The sequence below is a fragment of the Pongo pygmaeus genome, chromosome 5 (genome assembly GCF_028885625.2).
Source record: "Pongo pygmaeus isolate AG05252 chromosome 5, NHGRI_mPonPyg2-v2.0_pri, whole genome shotgun sequence".
Taxonomy (NCBI): Eukaryota; Metazoa; Chordata; class Mammalia; order Primates; family Hominidae; genus Pongo; species Pongo pygmaeus.
The window spans coordinates 161,147,466-161,165,014 of record NC_072378.2 but is presented as its reverse complement, the minus strand read 5'-3'; the positions used below and the strand labels follow the sequence as shown (position 1 = coordinate 161,165,014).

At 37.0% G+C, this 17,549-nt stretch overlaps 1 protein-coding gene across 1 annotated transcript in view; it reads left to right on the top strand.

Moving 5' to 3' along the window:
• LPA (lipoprotein(a)) overlaps window positions 1-17,549 on the top strand; it is a 243,401-nt gene that overhangs the window by 159,936 nt on the left and 65,916 nt on the right. The window contains exons 51-52 of the mRNA XM_063666806.1: window positions 12,793-12,974; window positions 14,180-14,339. Of these exons, the coding sequence (XP_063522876.1) occupies window positions 12,793-12,974; window positions 14,180-14,339 (342 nt within the window). The remainder of the gene's footprint in view (window positions 1-12,792; window positions 12,975-14,179; window positions 14,340-17,549) is intronic.

Below are 17,549 nucleotides of genomic sequence, written 5' to 3'. Positions count from 1 at the left end.
CTGAGGAATTTTGTCAACACCAGGCCTGCCTTACAAGAGGTCCTGAAGAACACACTAAATATGGAAAGGAAAAACCAGTAACAGCTACTGCAAAAATATACCAAATTGTAAACACCGTCGACACTATAAAGAAACTGCATCAACTAATGGGCAAAATAGCCAGCTAGCATCATAATGACAGGATAAAATTCACACATAACAATACTAACCTTAAATGTAAATGGGCTAAATGCCCCAGTTAAAAGACACAGACTGGAAAATTGAATAAAGAGTCAAGACCCATTGGTGTGCTGTATTCAGAAGACCCATCTCAGGGTGAAAAGACATACATGGGCTCAAAATAAAGAAATGAAGGAATATTTACCAAAGCAAATGGAAAGAAAAAAAAAAGCAGGGGTTGCAATCTTAGTCTTTGATGAAACAGACTTTAAACCATCAAAGATCAAAAGAGACAAAGGAGGGCATTACATAATGGTAAAAGTATCAATGCAACAAGAAGATCTGACTGTCCTAATTATATATGCACCCAATACAGGAGCACCCAGATTAATAAAGCAAGTTCTTAGAGACCTACAAAGAGACTTAGACTTCCACACAAAAATAGTGGGAGACTTTAACACCCCACAGCCAATATTAGATCAATGTGACAGAAAATTAACAAGGATATTCAGGACGTGAATTCAGCTCTGGACCAAGCCGACCTAATAGACATCTACAGAACTCGACACCACAAATCAACAGAATATACATTCTTCTCAGCACCACATCGCACTTATTCTAAAATTGACCACATAATTGGAAGTAAAACACTCCTCAGCAAATGCCATAGAACGGAAATCATAACAAACAGTCTCTCAGACCAAAGTGCAATCAAACTAGAACTCAGGATTAATAAACTCACTGAAAACTACACAACTATATGGAAACTGAACAACCTGCTCCTGAATTACTACTGGGTAAATAACAAAATTAAGGCAGAAGTAGATAAGTTCTTAGAAACCAATGAGAACAAAGACACAATGTGCCAGAATCTCTGGTACACAGCTAAAGCCATGTTTAGAGGGAAATTTATAGCACTAAATGCCCACAGGAGAAAGCAGGAAAGATCTAAAATCAACACCCTAACATCACAATTAAAAGAACCAGAGAAGCAAGAACAAACAAATACAAAAGCCAGCAGAAGACAAGAAATAACTAAGATCAGAGCAGAACTGAAGGGGATAAAGACACAAAAACCCTTTAAAAAATCAATAAACCCAAGAGCTGGTTTTTTGAAAAGATTAACAAAATATATAGAAGCCTAGCCAGACTAATAAAGAAGAAAATAGAGAAGAATCAAATAGACACGATAAAGAATAATAAAGGGGATATCACCAATGATGCCACAAAAATACAAACTACCATCAGAGAATACTTTAAACACCTCTATGCAAATAAAATAGAAGATCTGAAAGAAATGGATAAATTCCTGGACACATACACCCTCCCAAGACTAAACCAGGAAGAAGTCGAATCCCTGAATAGACCAATAACAAGTTCTGAAATCAAGGCAGTAATTAATAGCCTACCAACCAAAAAAAAGCCCAGACCAGAGGGATTAACAGTCAAATCCTAACAGAGGTACAAAGAAGAGCTAGTACCATTCCTTCTGAAACTATTCCAAACAATAGAAAAAGCGGGACTCCTGCCTAACTCATTTTATGAGGCCAGCATCATTCTGATACCAAAACCCGGCAGAGAGACAACAAGAAAAGAAAATTTCAGGCCAACATCCCTGATGAACATTGATGTGAAAATCCTCAATAAAATACTGGCAAACTGAGTCCAGCAGCATATCAAAAAGCTTATCCATCATGATCAAGTTGGCTTCATCCCTGGGATGCAAGGCTGGTTCAACATATTCAAATCAATAAACATAATCTATCACATAAACAGAACCAATGACAAAAACCATATGATTATTGCAATAGATGCAGAAAAGGCCTTTGATAAAATTCAATGCCCAATCATGCTAAAAACTCTTAATAAACTAGGTATTGATGGAGCATGTCTCAAAATAATAAGAGCTATTTATGACAAACCCATAGCCAATATCATACTGAATGGGCAAAAGCTGGAAGCATTCCCTTTGAAAACCAGTACAAGACAAGGATGCCCTCTCTCACCACTCCTATTCAACATAGTATTGGAAATTCTGTCCAGGGCAATCAGGCAAGAGAAAGAAATAAAGGGTATTCAAGTAGGAAGAGAGGGAGTCAAATTATTTCTGTTTGCAGATGACATGGTTGTATATTTAGAAAACTCTATCATCTCAGCCCAAAATCTCCTTAAGCTGATAAGCAACTTCAGCAAAGTCTCAAGATATAAAATCAATGTGCAAAAATCACAAGCATTCCTATACACCAATAAGAGGCACAGAGCCAAATCATGAGTGAATTCCCATTCACAATTGCTACAAAGAGAATAAAATATACCTAGGAATCCAACTTACAAGGGATGTGAAGGACCTCTTCAAGGAGAACTACAAACCACTACTCAAAGAAATAAGACAGGACACAAACAAATGGAAAAACATTCCATGCTAATGGATTGGAAGAATCAATATTGTAAAAATTGCCATACTGCCCAAAGTAATTTATAGATTCAATGCTATCCCCATCAAGCTACCATTGATTTCTTCACATAATTAGAAAAAACTACTTTAAATTTCATATGGAATTGAAAAAGGGCCTATATATCCAAGACAACCTAAGCAAAAAGAACAAAGCTGGAGGCATCATGCTACCTGACTTCAAAATATACTACAAGGCTACAGTAACAAAAACAGCATGGTATGGTACTGGTACCAAAACAGATATATAGACCAATAGAACAGAACAGAGGCCTCAGAAATAACACCACACATCTACAACTATTGGATCTTTGACAAACCGGACAAAAATAAGCAATGGGGAAAGGATTCCCTATTTAATAAATGGTGTTGGGAAAACTGGCTAGCCATATGCAGAAAACTGAAACTGGATCCCTTCCTTACACCTTATACAAAAATTAACTCAAGATAGATTAAAGAATCAAATGTAAGACCTAAAACCATAAAATCCCTAGAAGACACTTTAGGAGGCAGAGGTGGACTGATCACGAGGTCAGGAGATCAAGACCATCTTGACTAACACAGTGAAACCCCATCTCTACTAAAAATACAAAAAATTAGCTGGGTGTGGTGGCGGGCACCTATAGTCCCAGCTACTCGGGAGGCTGAGGCAGGAGAATGGCATGAGCCGAGGAGGTTGAGCTTGCAGCAAGCCAAGATTGTGCCACTGCACTCCAGCCTGGGCGACAGAGTGAGACTCTGTCAAAAAAACAAAAACAAAAACAAAAAAAAAACCCTAGAAGAAAACATAGGCAATACCATTCAGGACATAGGCATGGGAGAAGACTTCATGACTAAAACACCAAAACCAATGGCAACAAAAGCCAAAATTTACAAATGAGATCTAATTAAAATAAAGAGCTTCTGCACAGCAAAAAACTCTCATCAGAGTGAAAAAGCAACCTATGGAGAAAAATTTTGTGATCTATCCATCTGACAAAGGGCTAATGTTTAAAATGTACAAGCAACTTAAATGTACAAGAAAAAAAAAACAAACAACGCCATCAAAAAGTGGGCAAAGGATATGAACAGATACTTCTGACAAGAAGACCTTTATGTGGCTGACAAACATGAAAAAAGCTCATCATCGCTGTTAATTAGAGAAATGCAAATCTAAACCACAATGAGATACCATCTCATGCCAGTTAGAATGGCAATCATTAAAAAGTCAGGAAACAACAGATGCTGAAGAGGATGTGTGGAGAAACAGGAACACTTTTACACTGTTGGTGGGAGTGTAAATCAGTTCAACCATTGTGGAGGACAGTGTGGTGATTCCTCAAGGATCTAGAACCAGATGTACCATTTGACCCAGCAATCCCATTACTGGGTATATACCCAAAGGATTATAAATCATTCTACAATAAAGACACATGCACACGTATGTTTATTGTAGCACTATTCACAATAGCAAAGACTTGGAACCAACTGAAATGCCCATCAATGATAGACTGGATAAAGAAAATGTGGCACATATACACTGTGGAATACTATGCAGTCATAAAAAAGGATGAGTTCATGTCCTTTGCAGGGACATGGATGAAGCTGGAAACCATCATTCTCAGCAAACTAACACAAGAACAGAAAACCAAACACCATATATTCTCACGCATAAGTGTGAGTTGAACAATGAGAACACATGGACACAGGGAGGGGAACATCACACACAGGGGCCTGTTGGGGAGTTGAGGCTAGGGGAGGGATTGGATTAGGAGAAATACCTAAAGTAGATGATGGTTTGCTTGGTGCAGCAAACCACCATGACACGTGTATACCTATGTAACAAACCCACACATTCTACACATGTATCCCAGAACTTAAAGTATAATAATAATAATAATAATAATAATAATAAGATACAGAACTGCAGAATGAATAAGAACTCACCAACCATCTCCTGCATTCAGGAGACTCATTTAAGACATAAGGACTCACATAAACTTAAAGTAAATGGGTGGAAAAAGGCATTTCATGCAAATTGACACCAAAAGCTAGCAGAAGTAGCTATTGTTGTATCAGACAAAACAAACTTTAAAGCAACAGTGGTTAAAAGAGACAAATAGGGACATTATATAATGGTAAAAGGCCTTGCCCAATAGGAAAATATCACAATCCTAAACATATATGCATCCAACACTGGAGCTCCCAAATGTATAAAATAATTACTACTGACCTGAGAAATGAGATAGACAGCAACACAATAATAGTGAGGAACTTCAATATTCCACTGACAGCACTAAACAGGTCATCAAGACAGAATGTCAACAAAGAAACAATGGATTTAAACTATACCTTGGAACTAATGGACTTAACACATATGTACAAAACATTTCATCCAACAACCATAGAATACATATTCTATTCAACAACATATGGAACTTTCTCCAAGATAGACCATATAATAGGCCATAAAATGAACCTCAATAAATTTAAGAAAATTGAAATTATATCAAGCACTCTCTCAGACCACAGTGGAATAAACCTGGAAATCAACTCCAAAAGGAACCTTCAAAACCATGCAAATACATGGAAATTAAATAACCTGCTCCTGAATGAGCAGTGGATCAAAAACAAAATCAAGATAGAAATTAAAAAATTATTTGAACTGAATGACAATAATGACACAATCTATCAAAACTTCTGGGATACAGCTAAGGTGGTGCTAAGAGGACAGTTTATAGCCCTAAATGCCTACACCAAAAAGTCTGAAAGAGGACAAAGAGACAATCTAAGGTCACACCTCAAGGAACTAAAGAAACAAGAACAAACCAAACCCAAACCCAAAACAAGAAAGGAAATAATCAAGTTTTCAGAGTAGAACTAAGTAAAATTGAAACAAAAAGATACAACAGATAAATGAAACAAATCTGGTTCTTTGAAAATATAAATAAAATCGATAGACCATTAGCAAGATTAACCTAGAAAAGAAGATAGAAAGTCCAAATGACTTCTCTGAGAAACAAAACAGGAGATATTCCAACTGACACCACGGAAATACAAAAGACCATTCAAGGCTACTATGAACATCTTCACACACAAATAAACTAGAAAACCTAGAAGAGTTAGATAAATTCCTGAAAAAATGCAACTTTCCCAGCTTAAATCAGGGAGAAGTAGATACCCTGAACAGACCAATAACATGCAGAAAGATTGAAACAGTAATTTAAAAATTACCAACAAAAAAATGTTCAGGACCAGATGGATTCACAGCAGAATTCTACCAGACATTCAAAGAAGAATTGGTACCAATCCTTTTGACACTATTCCACAAGATAGAGAAAGAAGGAAACTTCCCTAATTCATTCTATGAAGCCAGCATCACCCTAATACCAAAACCAGAAAAGGACACAACAAAAAAGAAAACTACAGACTGATATCCTTGATGAACATAGATGCTAAAATCTTTAACAAAATGCTAGCTAACAGAATCCAACAACATATTAAAAAGATAATCTACCATGATCAAGTGGATTTCATACCAGGGATAAAGGGATGGTTTAATATATACGAGTCAATAAATGTGATATGCCACGTAAACAGGATTAAAATAAAAAATCACATGATCATCTCAAAAGATGCAGAAAAAGCATTTGACAAAATCCAGCATCCCTTTATGATTAAAACCCTCTGCAGAATCAGCATACAATGGACATACCTTAATGTAATAAAAACTATCTATGACAAACCCACAGCCAACATAATACTGAATGGGGAAAAGTTGAAAACATTCCCTCTGAGAATGAGAACAAGACAAGGATACCCACTCTCACCACTCTTCTTGAACATAGTACTGGAAGTCCTAGCCACAGCAATCAGACAAGAGCAAGAAATAAAGGGCATCCAAATTGGTAAAGAAGAAGCCAAACTGTCCCTGTTTGCTGATGATATTATAGTTTACCTTGAAAACCATAAGGACTCCTCCAGAAAGCTCCTAGAACTGATACAAGAATTCAGCAAAGTTTCCAGATACAAGATTAACATACACAAATAGTAGCTCTTCTATATACCAACAGAGATCAAGTGGAAAACCAAATTAAGAACTCAACCTCTTTTACAATAGCTGCAATAAAAATAAAATACTTACGGATATACCTAACAAATGACTCGAAAGACCTCTACAAGGAAAACTACAAAACACTGCTGAGAGAAATCATAGACAACACAAACAAATGGAGACACATCCCGTGCTCATGGATGCATAGAATAGATATTGTGAAAATGAGCATAATGCCAAAAGCAATCTACAAATTCAACACAATCTCAATAAAAATGCCACCATCATTCTTCACAGAGTTAGAAAAAAAAATTCTAAAATTCATATGGAATCAACAAAGAACCCACATAGCCAAAGCCAGACTAAGCAGAAAGAACAAATCTAGATGCATCACACTACATGATTTCAAACTACACTATAAGGCCATAGTCACCAAAACAGTGTGGTACTGGTATAAAAATAGGCAGATAGACCAATGGAACATAATAGAGAACCCAGAAGTAAACACAAATACTTACAGCCAACTCATCTTCAACAAAGCAAACAAAAACCTGAAGTGGAAAAAGCACACCCTTTTCAACAAATGGTGCTGGGATAATTGGCTAGTCACATGTAAGAGAATGAAACTGGATCCTCACCTCTCATCGTGTACAAAAAATCAACTCAAGATGGATTAAGGACTTAAACCAAAGACCTGAAACTATAAAAATTCTAGAAGATGTCATTGGAAAAATCCCTCTAGACATTGGCTTAGGCAAGAATTTCATGACCAAAAACCAAGCAAATCCAATAAAAACAAAGATAAGTAGTTGGGACCTAATTAAACTAAAGAGCTTTTGCACAGCAAAAGGAAAAGTCAGCAGAGTAAACAGACAACCCACAGAGTGGTAGAAAATATTTACAATCTATACATCTGACAAAGGACTAATATCCAGAATCTACAACGAACTCAAACAAATCAGTAAGAAAAAAACAAACAATCTCATCAAAAAGTGAGCTAAGGATATGAATAGACAATTCTCAAAAGAAGATATACCAGTGGCCAACAAACATATGAAAAACTGCTCAACATCACTAATGCTCAGGGAAATGCAAATCAAAACCACAATACGATCCCACCTTACTCCTGCAACAATGGTCATAATCAAAAAATCAAAAAACAGTAGATGTTGGTATGGATGCATCGAACAGAGACACATCTACACTGCTGTTGGGAATATAACCAGTATAGGCACTATGAAAAACAGTGTGGAGATTCCTTAATAACTAAAAGTAAAACTGCTATTTGCTTCAGTAATCTCACTACTGGGTATCCACCCACAGGAAAAGAAGTCATTATTTGAAAAAGATACTTGCACATGCATGTTTGTAGCAGCACAATTCACAATTGCAAAATCATGGAATCAACCCAAATGCCCATCAATCAATGAGTGAATAAAGAAACTCTGATATATATATATGTGTGTGTGTGTGTGTGTGTATACATATATATATATGGTGGAATACTACTACATCATATATATGTATACTACTACATCATATATATGAATACTACATCATATATATACATATACATATATATTTATACTACTACATCATATATGTATATATATGATGGAATATCATATATATATATACACATATATATGATGGAATACTATTCAGCCATAAAAAGGAATTAATTAACAGCATTTGCAGTTACCTGGATGAGATTGGAGGCTATTATTCTAAGTGGACTAACTCAAGAATGGAAAACCAAACATCATTTGTTCTCACTGATATGTGGGAGCTAAGCTATGAGGATGCAAAGGCATAAGGATGATTCAATGGACTTTGAGGACTTGGGGGAAAAGTGGGAGGGGTGCAAAGGCTAAAAGACAACAAATATGGTGCAGTGTACACTGCTCAGGTGATGGGTGCACTAGGATTTTGCAAATCTCCACTGAAGAACTTACTCATCTTGCAGTGAGCCGAGATCGCGCCTCTGCACTCCAGCCTGGGCGACAGAGCAAGACTCCATCTCAAAAAAATAAAAATAAAAATAAAAATAAAAATAAAAAAGAACTTACTCATGTAACCAAATACCACCTGTACCCCAATAACTTATGGAAAAAAATAAAATAATAAAAAAGAAGAAAAACCACAATCAACCTAGTATGCTACATTTGCAAAAAAATTCCTTAAAAATGTATGCTATATAAGCACCTATTATCCCTCCCCAAAAGAAAAAGATCCTGCAAAACTAGAAGACTATTTCAGCATAAGCCTTCTATAATAAAAGATGTTAAAGAATGCTATGTGGGTAGAAGAAAAATAATACCTAATGGGAACTGGTATTAAAACCATAAACAAGTATCAAAACCAAAAAACATTATCAATAAATGTAATACAACATACCCAAGAATGATACCCTGCACTACAAAACATTGTTAAGGAAAACAAATAAAATATCTAAATAAAGATATACCATGCGGCTGGGTGTGGTGGCTCACGCCTGTAATCTCAGCACTTTGGGAGGCTGGGGTGGGTGGATCACCTGAGGTCAGGAGTTCGAGACCAGCCTGACCAACATGGTGAAACCCCCGTCTCTACTAAAAATGCAAAAATTAGTCGGGTGTGGCAGCACATGCTTGTAATCCCAGCTACTGGGGAGGCTGAGGCAAAAGAATCACCTGAACCCAGGAGGCAGAGGTTGCAGTGAGCCGAGATTGCACCATTGAGCAACTCCAGCCTGGGCAACAAGAGTAAAACTCTGTCTCAAAAAAAAAAAAAAAAATATATATATATATATATATACCATGCTTTTAGGTTAAAAGACTCAGTATCACTTCTTGCTAAATTGATCTTTGGATTCGACCCACATCTAATTAGAATTCCATCACTAATATATATATGTATTTTTAAAGTGACAACATTTATATGCTAGAACTGCAAACACAATCTTTAAAATGAAGAAAAAAAGTTGGAGGACTTTTATAACATAATTTAAAGATTTCTAAAGGTACAACAATCAAGACACGTGATATTGGCCAGACACCATGGGTCATGTCTGTAATTCCATCACTCTGGGAGTCTGAGGCAGGAGGAGCACTTGAGCCCAAGAGTTCCAGACCAGCCTGGGCAATATAGCAAGAGCCTGTGTCTACAAAAAATAATTAAAAACAAAAACTAGTAAGTGTGGTGCCATGCACCTGTAGTCTCAGCTATTAGGGAGGCTGGGGTGGGAGGATTGCTTGAGCCCAGGAGGTTGATGCTGAAGTGAGCCGAGATCATGCTACTGATCTACAGTCTGGTTGACAGAGCAAGATCCTCTTTCTCTCTCTCTCAAAAAAGAAAAAAGACATGTAATATTAGCAAAAAAGCAAACAAACATTAAAAAGATGATTTAGAAGCAGACCCACATATATATGCTCAATTCATTATACCTGGCAAAGCAATTCAACGGAGAAAGAAATTATTTCCAAAATTATTCTAAAACAACCAGCTATCCATACAGAAAACAAAAACAAAATCTGGCCTTGACTTCTGCTTTCTGGATCAAATTAATTTCAAATAGTTCTTAGACCTACATGTAAGAGCAATACTACAGCTGAAATTAAAAAAAAAAAAAACTTCTACAAAAAAACTAACCTTCACAACTTAGGGGAAGGCAAAATTATTGAGGCTGGACCCATAAAATCCTAACTATAAAGGAAATCCAGTTATAATTGGGGCTTTCATAAAATTAAAACTTATGTTCACCCAATACCACTGTTAAGAAAGTAAATAGGCAAATAACACACTGGAAGAAAATCCTCTCAATCTGTACATCTGACAAACGGCTTGTATCCATAGTATAGAAACATTTCTTCCACTCACCAATCAGAGGACAAACAACCTAATCAAAATGGGCAACAGACTCAGTAGGCATTTCACAGGGAAACATGGACGCATAGCCAATAATTACCTGAAAAAGTGCTGAACATCTCAGCCATCAAAAATCAAGAATTACAACCATCATTAGACATCACCAAACACCCAGTGGATTTGGATATCGTTAAGAAGACACAATAATAAATGGTGTCACTGATGTGGAGCTAGATTATAAAACTCTTATCATATGCTGGTGGAAGATCAAAATGATAAAACGAATTAAAAAATCTGTCAGATAGTTTCTTATAAAGTTCCATCAATATGCTTCTATCTTACAAACCTGCAATTCTATTCCTGAATATTTATCCCAAGGAAATGAAAAAGTAAGTCCACAAAGAGTTCTATATGAATATTTATAGCAGCTTTATTTATTATAATCCAAACTGTAAAAATAATTTCAATGTTCATCAATAACAAAATGAAAAAATAATTTGCAACCTACTGGTACACATGAATACTATTCAGCACTGATTGTCTTAAATAGCTGGATGGAGCTCAAAAATATACTCAGGAAAGAAGCCATGTATATTCTGTATGAGTTCATTTACATGAGGCTCCAAAAGAGGAAAAACTAATTTCTGTTGAAAGAAACCAAAGTATTTGCCTCTGGCAGTGGCAAGGGGGTAGCAGAGATTAATTGGGTAGGGACTCAAGACAGTTTCTGGGGTTACAGAAATGTTTTGTGTGGTGATGGGAATTTGGGCTCCACAGATATAGGTGTTGATCCAAAATCATCAAACAACATTGCAGATCTGTGCATCTCACTCTATGGGAAAGTATACCTCAACTGTAAAAAGAGCAGAAATTTCTTTTAAAGGTTCAGCCTTTTAGCACATCCAGTTGCTTGGAGAACCAGCTTCCTCAAATGGGGGTCTAGGCTGGAGACTAGGTCACATGCATAGAGTCTCTAAACTTTCCCATGGTACATAATACGTTTCAAGTTTTCTCAGAGAGCTGCAGGTTATTAATCTGAGAATTCTGACAAGTTGGGTCAACGTTCCTAGGAGGCATGAGTGGGAGTACATTCTCTAAGATCCCTCCACCCCGGGGTCCTTGCCTTCTGTGCCTCTTACTCCATTGTTTTCTGACTCCTATGTAGCCACTCGACCTCTTCAGATCCCTTTGTCTACCTAGCCGTCGCCCTTTATGCCTTGGGTCCCACTGTTCTTTCATCTCATCCTCCATTCCCTCAGTTCCGGAGTGGCTGCGGCCAGCAGAGGATGGACTGAGAGCAGGAGAGGTGGTCCTGCCCAGGAACCCATCCTAGAGAAATGCCTTCCTATCTGGGAGCTAGTTTTTTAGGGCAGGTTTTATAAGTCTTGTAAACCCAGATGCACTTGATCTACCTGGTATGTTATTTACAGTAATACTATTTTCACAATTGCTTTTCACCGTAAAAGTAGAGCCTTTTATCTACACTGTGAGTACATAAAGGGGCTGGCCTGGGAATGGTATCATGTTGGATGTCGTTTCTTCCCTGAAGTAATATATATTAGTTACAATTTACACGTTACTGCAGAGTCCTAGAGAGAGATACAGAGAACGAGACAGATATCAATACATTTTTATGTGCATTAAAAAAATCTAAGGCCAGGCGCAGTGGCTCACGCCTGTAATCCCAGCACTTTGGGAGGCCGAGGTGGGTGAATCACGAGGTCAGGAGATCAAGACCATCCTGGCTAGCACGGTGAAACCCTGTCTCTACTAAAAATACAAAAAATTAGCCAGGTGAGGTGGCGGGCGCCTGTAGTCTCAGCTACTCGGGAGGCTGAGGCAGGAGAATGGCTTGAACCCAGGAGGCAGAGCTTGCAGTGAGCCGAGATTGTGCCACTGCACTCCAGTCTGGGTGACAGAGCAAGACTCCATCTCAAAAAAAAAAAAAAAAATCTAAAATGCACTCTTCAAAATCTATGTCATTTATTCTGGAGGAATGCAGTTGGCAGAAGGAGGAAGATATTCCGAATTTTTCTTGTATATGTTTATGTATGATCTCAGTTTTTATATGGATCATAGACCAATTTTGATATTTTAAAATAAAAATTATAATCTGTCTTGGAAATTACATGGTTCTTTAGAACCTGAGGACCGTTTTTGCTTTTCGGAATATTATTGTACCTAAAGTGGGAATATTACAATGTCACTTTTTAACACTTTGTTATAACAAAGTTTAGACAGTGCTGGGTGCCCCTGAATTTTTTCCCGCCTCTTGTGACCTGTGTTGTTTTGGAATTTGCAGTGGCCTGACCGGGAACTACTGCAGGAATCCAGATTCTGGGAAACAACCCTGGTGTTACACAACTGATCCATGTGTGAGGTGGCAGTACTGCAACCTGACACAATGCTCAGAAACAGAATCAGGTGTCCTAGAGACTCCCACTGTTGTTCCAGTTCCAAGCACAGAGGCTCATTCTGAAGCAGGTAAGAAGTCTGTGGCCAGACATCTACACATTTGAACACTGGGATGAAAAGAGATGGAAAATCTGATTGATGCAGAAGCCTTCCATGCTACACAGAAACTTGAGGGTATGGCATGTGGAAAGAAGCCTCAGCACTCTCTCTGGTGGAGCAATTTTTGGCGCAACGCGTGTGGGCGATGTCTTCAGGAACGGTGCAAACCCGCCAGGGCACGTGACTTACCACTCACTTTGTTATGAAAGGGGTTATCTCGGTGTTCCAGAGAACATTCCAATTCTAACATCAGGCCAAATTTGTGCCAAATTTCCCACTAGTGAGTGTTTCCAGGCATTTCTTAAAATGGGCAGTGTTCATTGCAATCTTCAGCATTGTAGTTGCTGAGGTATGTGGCCACTGAGTTTGTCATCCTGGAGAAACCTAATATGATGACATTTATTCCACCTAATCCTGGGGCTATTTGGCAGTAAATACCACAGAACGCACTGTTTTTCTGGCTTATCTCAGTCTTAGGTAGGCTCTGCACACCTATGCTTGGAAGGCAGTAATTTCTTGGTGTTCTTGCGCCTTCTTCTCGTGGAACGTGCATTTTTGGTGTGTGTTGAGAGGAAAGGTAGTAGACTTCTGCTTTGTTGCAATGCAGGATGCTGGAACAAGAGGATTGCCTGTCTCTACTGTAAGGAAATAAGATTTTAGCCTCCATCCTTCTCTAAGAAGCAATGGGTCTTTGCCTCCAAGTACTAGATGCAGTACCATGACCTGCCCCGTCCACCAGAAGCTTAAGGCTTTGGCTTTTCAGGAGCAATCATATAGGGAAATGTGTAGGGTTTTCATGTCTGTCCCCCACTGACAGCCAATCACCCTACAGCCTGCATAGCCTGATCCATCATCGTCTGGTTTCCTGCCTCTTTGTTCTCATGAACAACCAGTAGAGAGCCATACAAAAGAGCTTGCACATGAGTGTTAGTTCCAATTGTAAGCACACTGATATGTCCTTTTCCCACCAGGTTTTGAATATAACATTTCTAAGAACTTACTAAAATATTAGAATGCTATTAATCTATTGTTTTTGCTTCAGCATGTCCTTCTGCTTGTGAGTATACCAAAGAGAACAGTCATAATTCTGAAACTACTGTCCTGTTTGTGTCATAAATTGCTTCACATGTTTCTGCATACTAGTAGTTACTCAGCTTGATTTTGTCTATTTTCAGCACCAACTGAGCAAACCCCTGTGGTCCAGCAGTGCTACCATGGTAATGGACAGAGTTATCGAGGCACATTCTCCACCACTGTCACAGGAAGGATGTGTCAACCTTGGTCATCCATGACACCACACCAGCATCAGAGGACCCCAGAAAACTACCCAAATGAGTATGTCTCTGATGTTACTTATAAGAGGAGCAACAGCCAACTTAAGTTCCTCCTAGAAGAGCCTTGCTTCAAGCTAACTTGTTAGGACCAAATTTCCCTTAGACCCAGAAGGTGTGGCAAAATGTCCAAACAACCTTGCTTTTGATCAAAGAGTCTGAGAGAATAGGTATTTTAGGCTTGCTATCTTTTCTAATAGCCTGATGGAAGCAGAAGGCTATATAGAGTTGATGAGGTCTTTTTAATATAAAGCTCAGGAGATCAAATGATCAAATACTTAGAGTGCCATTCTACAATGCTCATAAAAGATCAATGCAGTCTTTCACCCATGTAATTCTATCATTCTAACCTCCCTTCCCTGAAATGAAGGTTGTGTTTGCCATTTTTGTCATGGGTCACAAGTAAATAATTCACATGTGTATGAATATATAGAGAACCAGGTGTGTTTATTCAGACTAGTATGTGTGTATGTATATATATATATATATATATATATGTTCATATAAGTTAGTATTCATATATGTTCATACAGACTAGTATTCATATATAATATATATGAATATATAATATAATATTCATATTATATATTATAATATTCATATATAATATAATTCATTATAATATTCATATATAATATATAATATAATATATAATATATAATATATATTCATATATAATATATATATATGTTCTAGGGAAACATGCAAGGTTTTCATGTCTGTCCCTGGCTGATGACAAAATACCCTATAGCCTGCACAGCTGCAGGCTGTATAGCCATACAATTTGCAGGACACACACACACACACACACACACACACACACACACACATATTAGCATAATATAATATAATATAATAATATATAATATAATATAATTAATATATATAAACCGTGTGAACACACTGGGTTCTAAGCTCCAGTTTTCTGAAGGGATATGGGTTGCCAGGACAGGAAGAGCAAAAGCAAGAATGTAGATGAGAATTAGGAAGTAAACAGATATGGAGATTAAAACGGGCAGGTACATGGACAAAAAACCAGGTCTGACAAAAACTGGCTTTCTGCCATAAATGACTATAAAATATATTTAAAAAAACTTTCCACATGTTGGACAAGAGACAGTACAGGACTGAGATAATTTAGAAAAGGAAATGAATGAGAGCAACTGCATAACTATTCTGACTTTCTTCCTGGAGAACCTTCCTGGACTGAAGGGCAAGGAGTTGGAGCCAAAGCCAACCACAGCAGTCTTGCTGAACTGAGGAAAGAGACTAGAGTTTGGGATAGCTAAGAAAATGTGGATTTTCTAGGCTAGGTAATAATGAGAAAGAATTTGTGGTGAAAAGGAGATGAAGGAATATGCATGGAAGTCTAATATAAACTGCATATGCACAGGGAGAAATTCTACAAAGTAGGACAGAGAACCACTACTGGGGAAAGGACAAATTCAGGGAAACAGTGAGCTCAATGGTGATGCCAGAGCTCATGTAACACTGGGGGATACTGGGGTTCTGATCAGCCCGACGAGAGACACCTCATTGAACATCTCGGGCATTCAGTAGAGACCCCAGAAAAGTCATACTTTAGGAGTAGGATTTATGCCTTCTTAGAATAAAGACTACCCCAGAAACACCCTAGTAAAGTTTAAAAACCAAGTCTAAAAGGATCCAAATAATCTCCAAGTATATTAACTGCTTGACAGAAGAAACCTCAACCATCACTGGAGGTAAATAACATGATTACAGTGCTCTGTAATGTGGCATTCACAATGAGTGACATCATTTAAAAATTTATGAGGCAGGAAAAAGCAATTAGTGTGATCCATAACTAGGAGAAAAACCAGTCAATACAAATAGACCAAAAAATAGTAGAAATGATGGAATTGACAAAGAAATTAAAACTGTATATATGATAATTGTGTTCAAAGATTTAAAGAAAACATGAACATGAGAGAAACAAATGCAGAATATAAAAAAAAAGCAAATGCTTAAAACAGCCAAATGGAAATTAAAGAACTACAAAAAAGTATAACCTTAATAAAACACTCACTGGATGGCCTTAATATCAGTTTATACATTACAGAAGAAAAAGTGAACTAGAAGATAACTCAATGAAAGCCATACAATCTGTAAGACACACACACACACACACACACAGAGAAAGGCTGAAAAAAATAAACAGAATCTTAAGGATATCAGTGAAAATATCAAAAGATTTAATATATGGGTAAAGCAAGTCACAGAAGGACAGGAAGGAGATATTGGGACAGAAAAAAATACTCAAAGCAATGATGGCTGAAGACTTTACACATATGAAGAAAATGATAAACTCACAGTCAAGAAGCTCAATGAATCGGAAATAGTATTTGTAAAAGCAGAACTCTATGATTTACTTGGGTACGTTATAGATAAATCATCCAACATCAAAGATAACAAGGATAATCTTATAAGCCGGAGGAAAACAATATCGTTTACATAGAGGGACAGTAATGAAAGTGACTGACGCCTTCTCCTTGGAAACAATGGCATAACATCTTTAAAGTGATAAAACCCTTTAAAATAAACGTGATGTAAATACATATTCTGCCACCTCCAGAGGAAACAAGCAAATAAACAAAAGAATATTTCCAAGGCAGGCTTCTGTATTAGAAGATGTTAAGGAAAGTTATTTAGGTAAAAGAAAAATAATACCAAATGGGAACTTTAATCCATACTAAGTAATGAAGAGCCCTGGAAATGGCAAATGGCAATGTCAATATAAAATACTCTTATTTATCTAATTTTTAAATTTATTTAAAGGACAATTTGTGATATTAATTAAAATAATAGGAATATATTGTTGTTTCAACATATGTAGTAGTAAAATTCATAAAAACAGTAGCACAAATAATGCAGATGATAAATGGAAGTATACTGTTAATGAGTTTTTTGCATTATCCATGAAGTTATATAATATTAATAGATGGTTGAATGTGATAGTTTCAGGTGGGATATTATAAATCCTAGGACAACCAAAAAAATTTAAACTGAGAGGAATGGATAATAAGAGGAATAGTCCTTTTATCCAAAAGAAGGAAGAAAAAGAGGAATAAAGAATATAAAAGATATGGTGTAAACAGAAAATACATAGCATTATGGTAGACATAAACTGAACTACCTTATGAATATATTAAAGGTAAAAGGATTAAGCATTACAAATAAAAGGCAGAGATTGTAA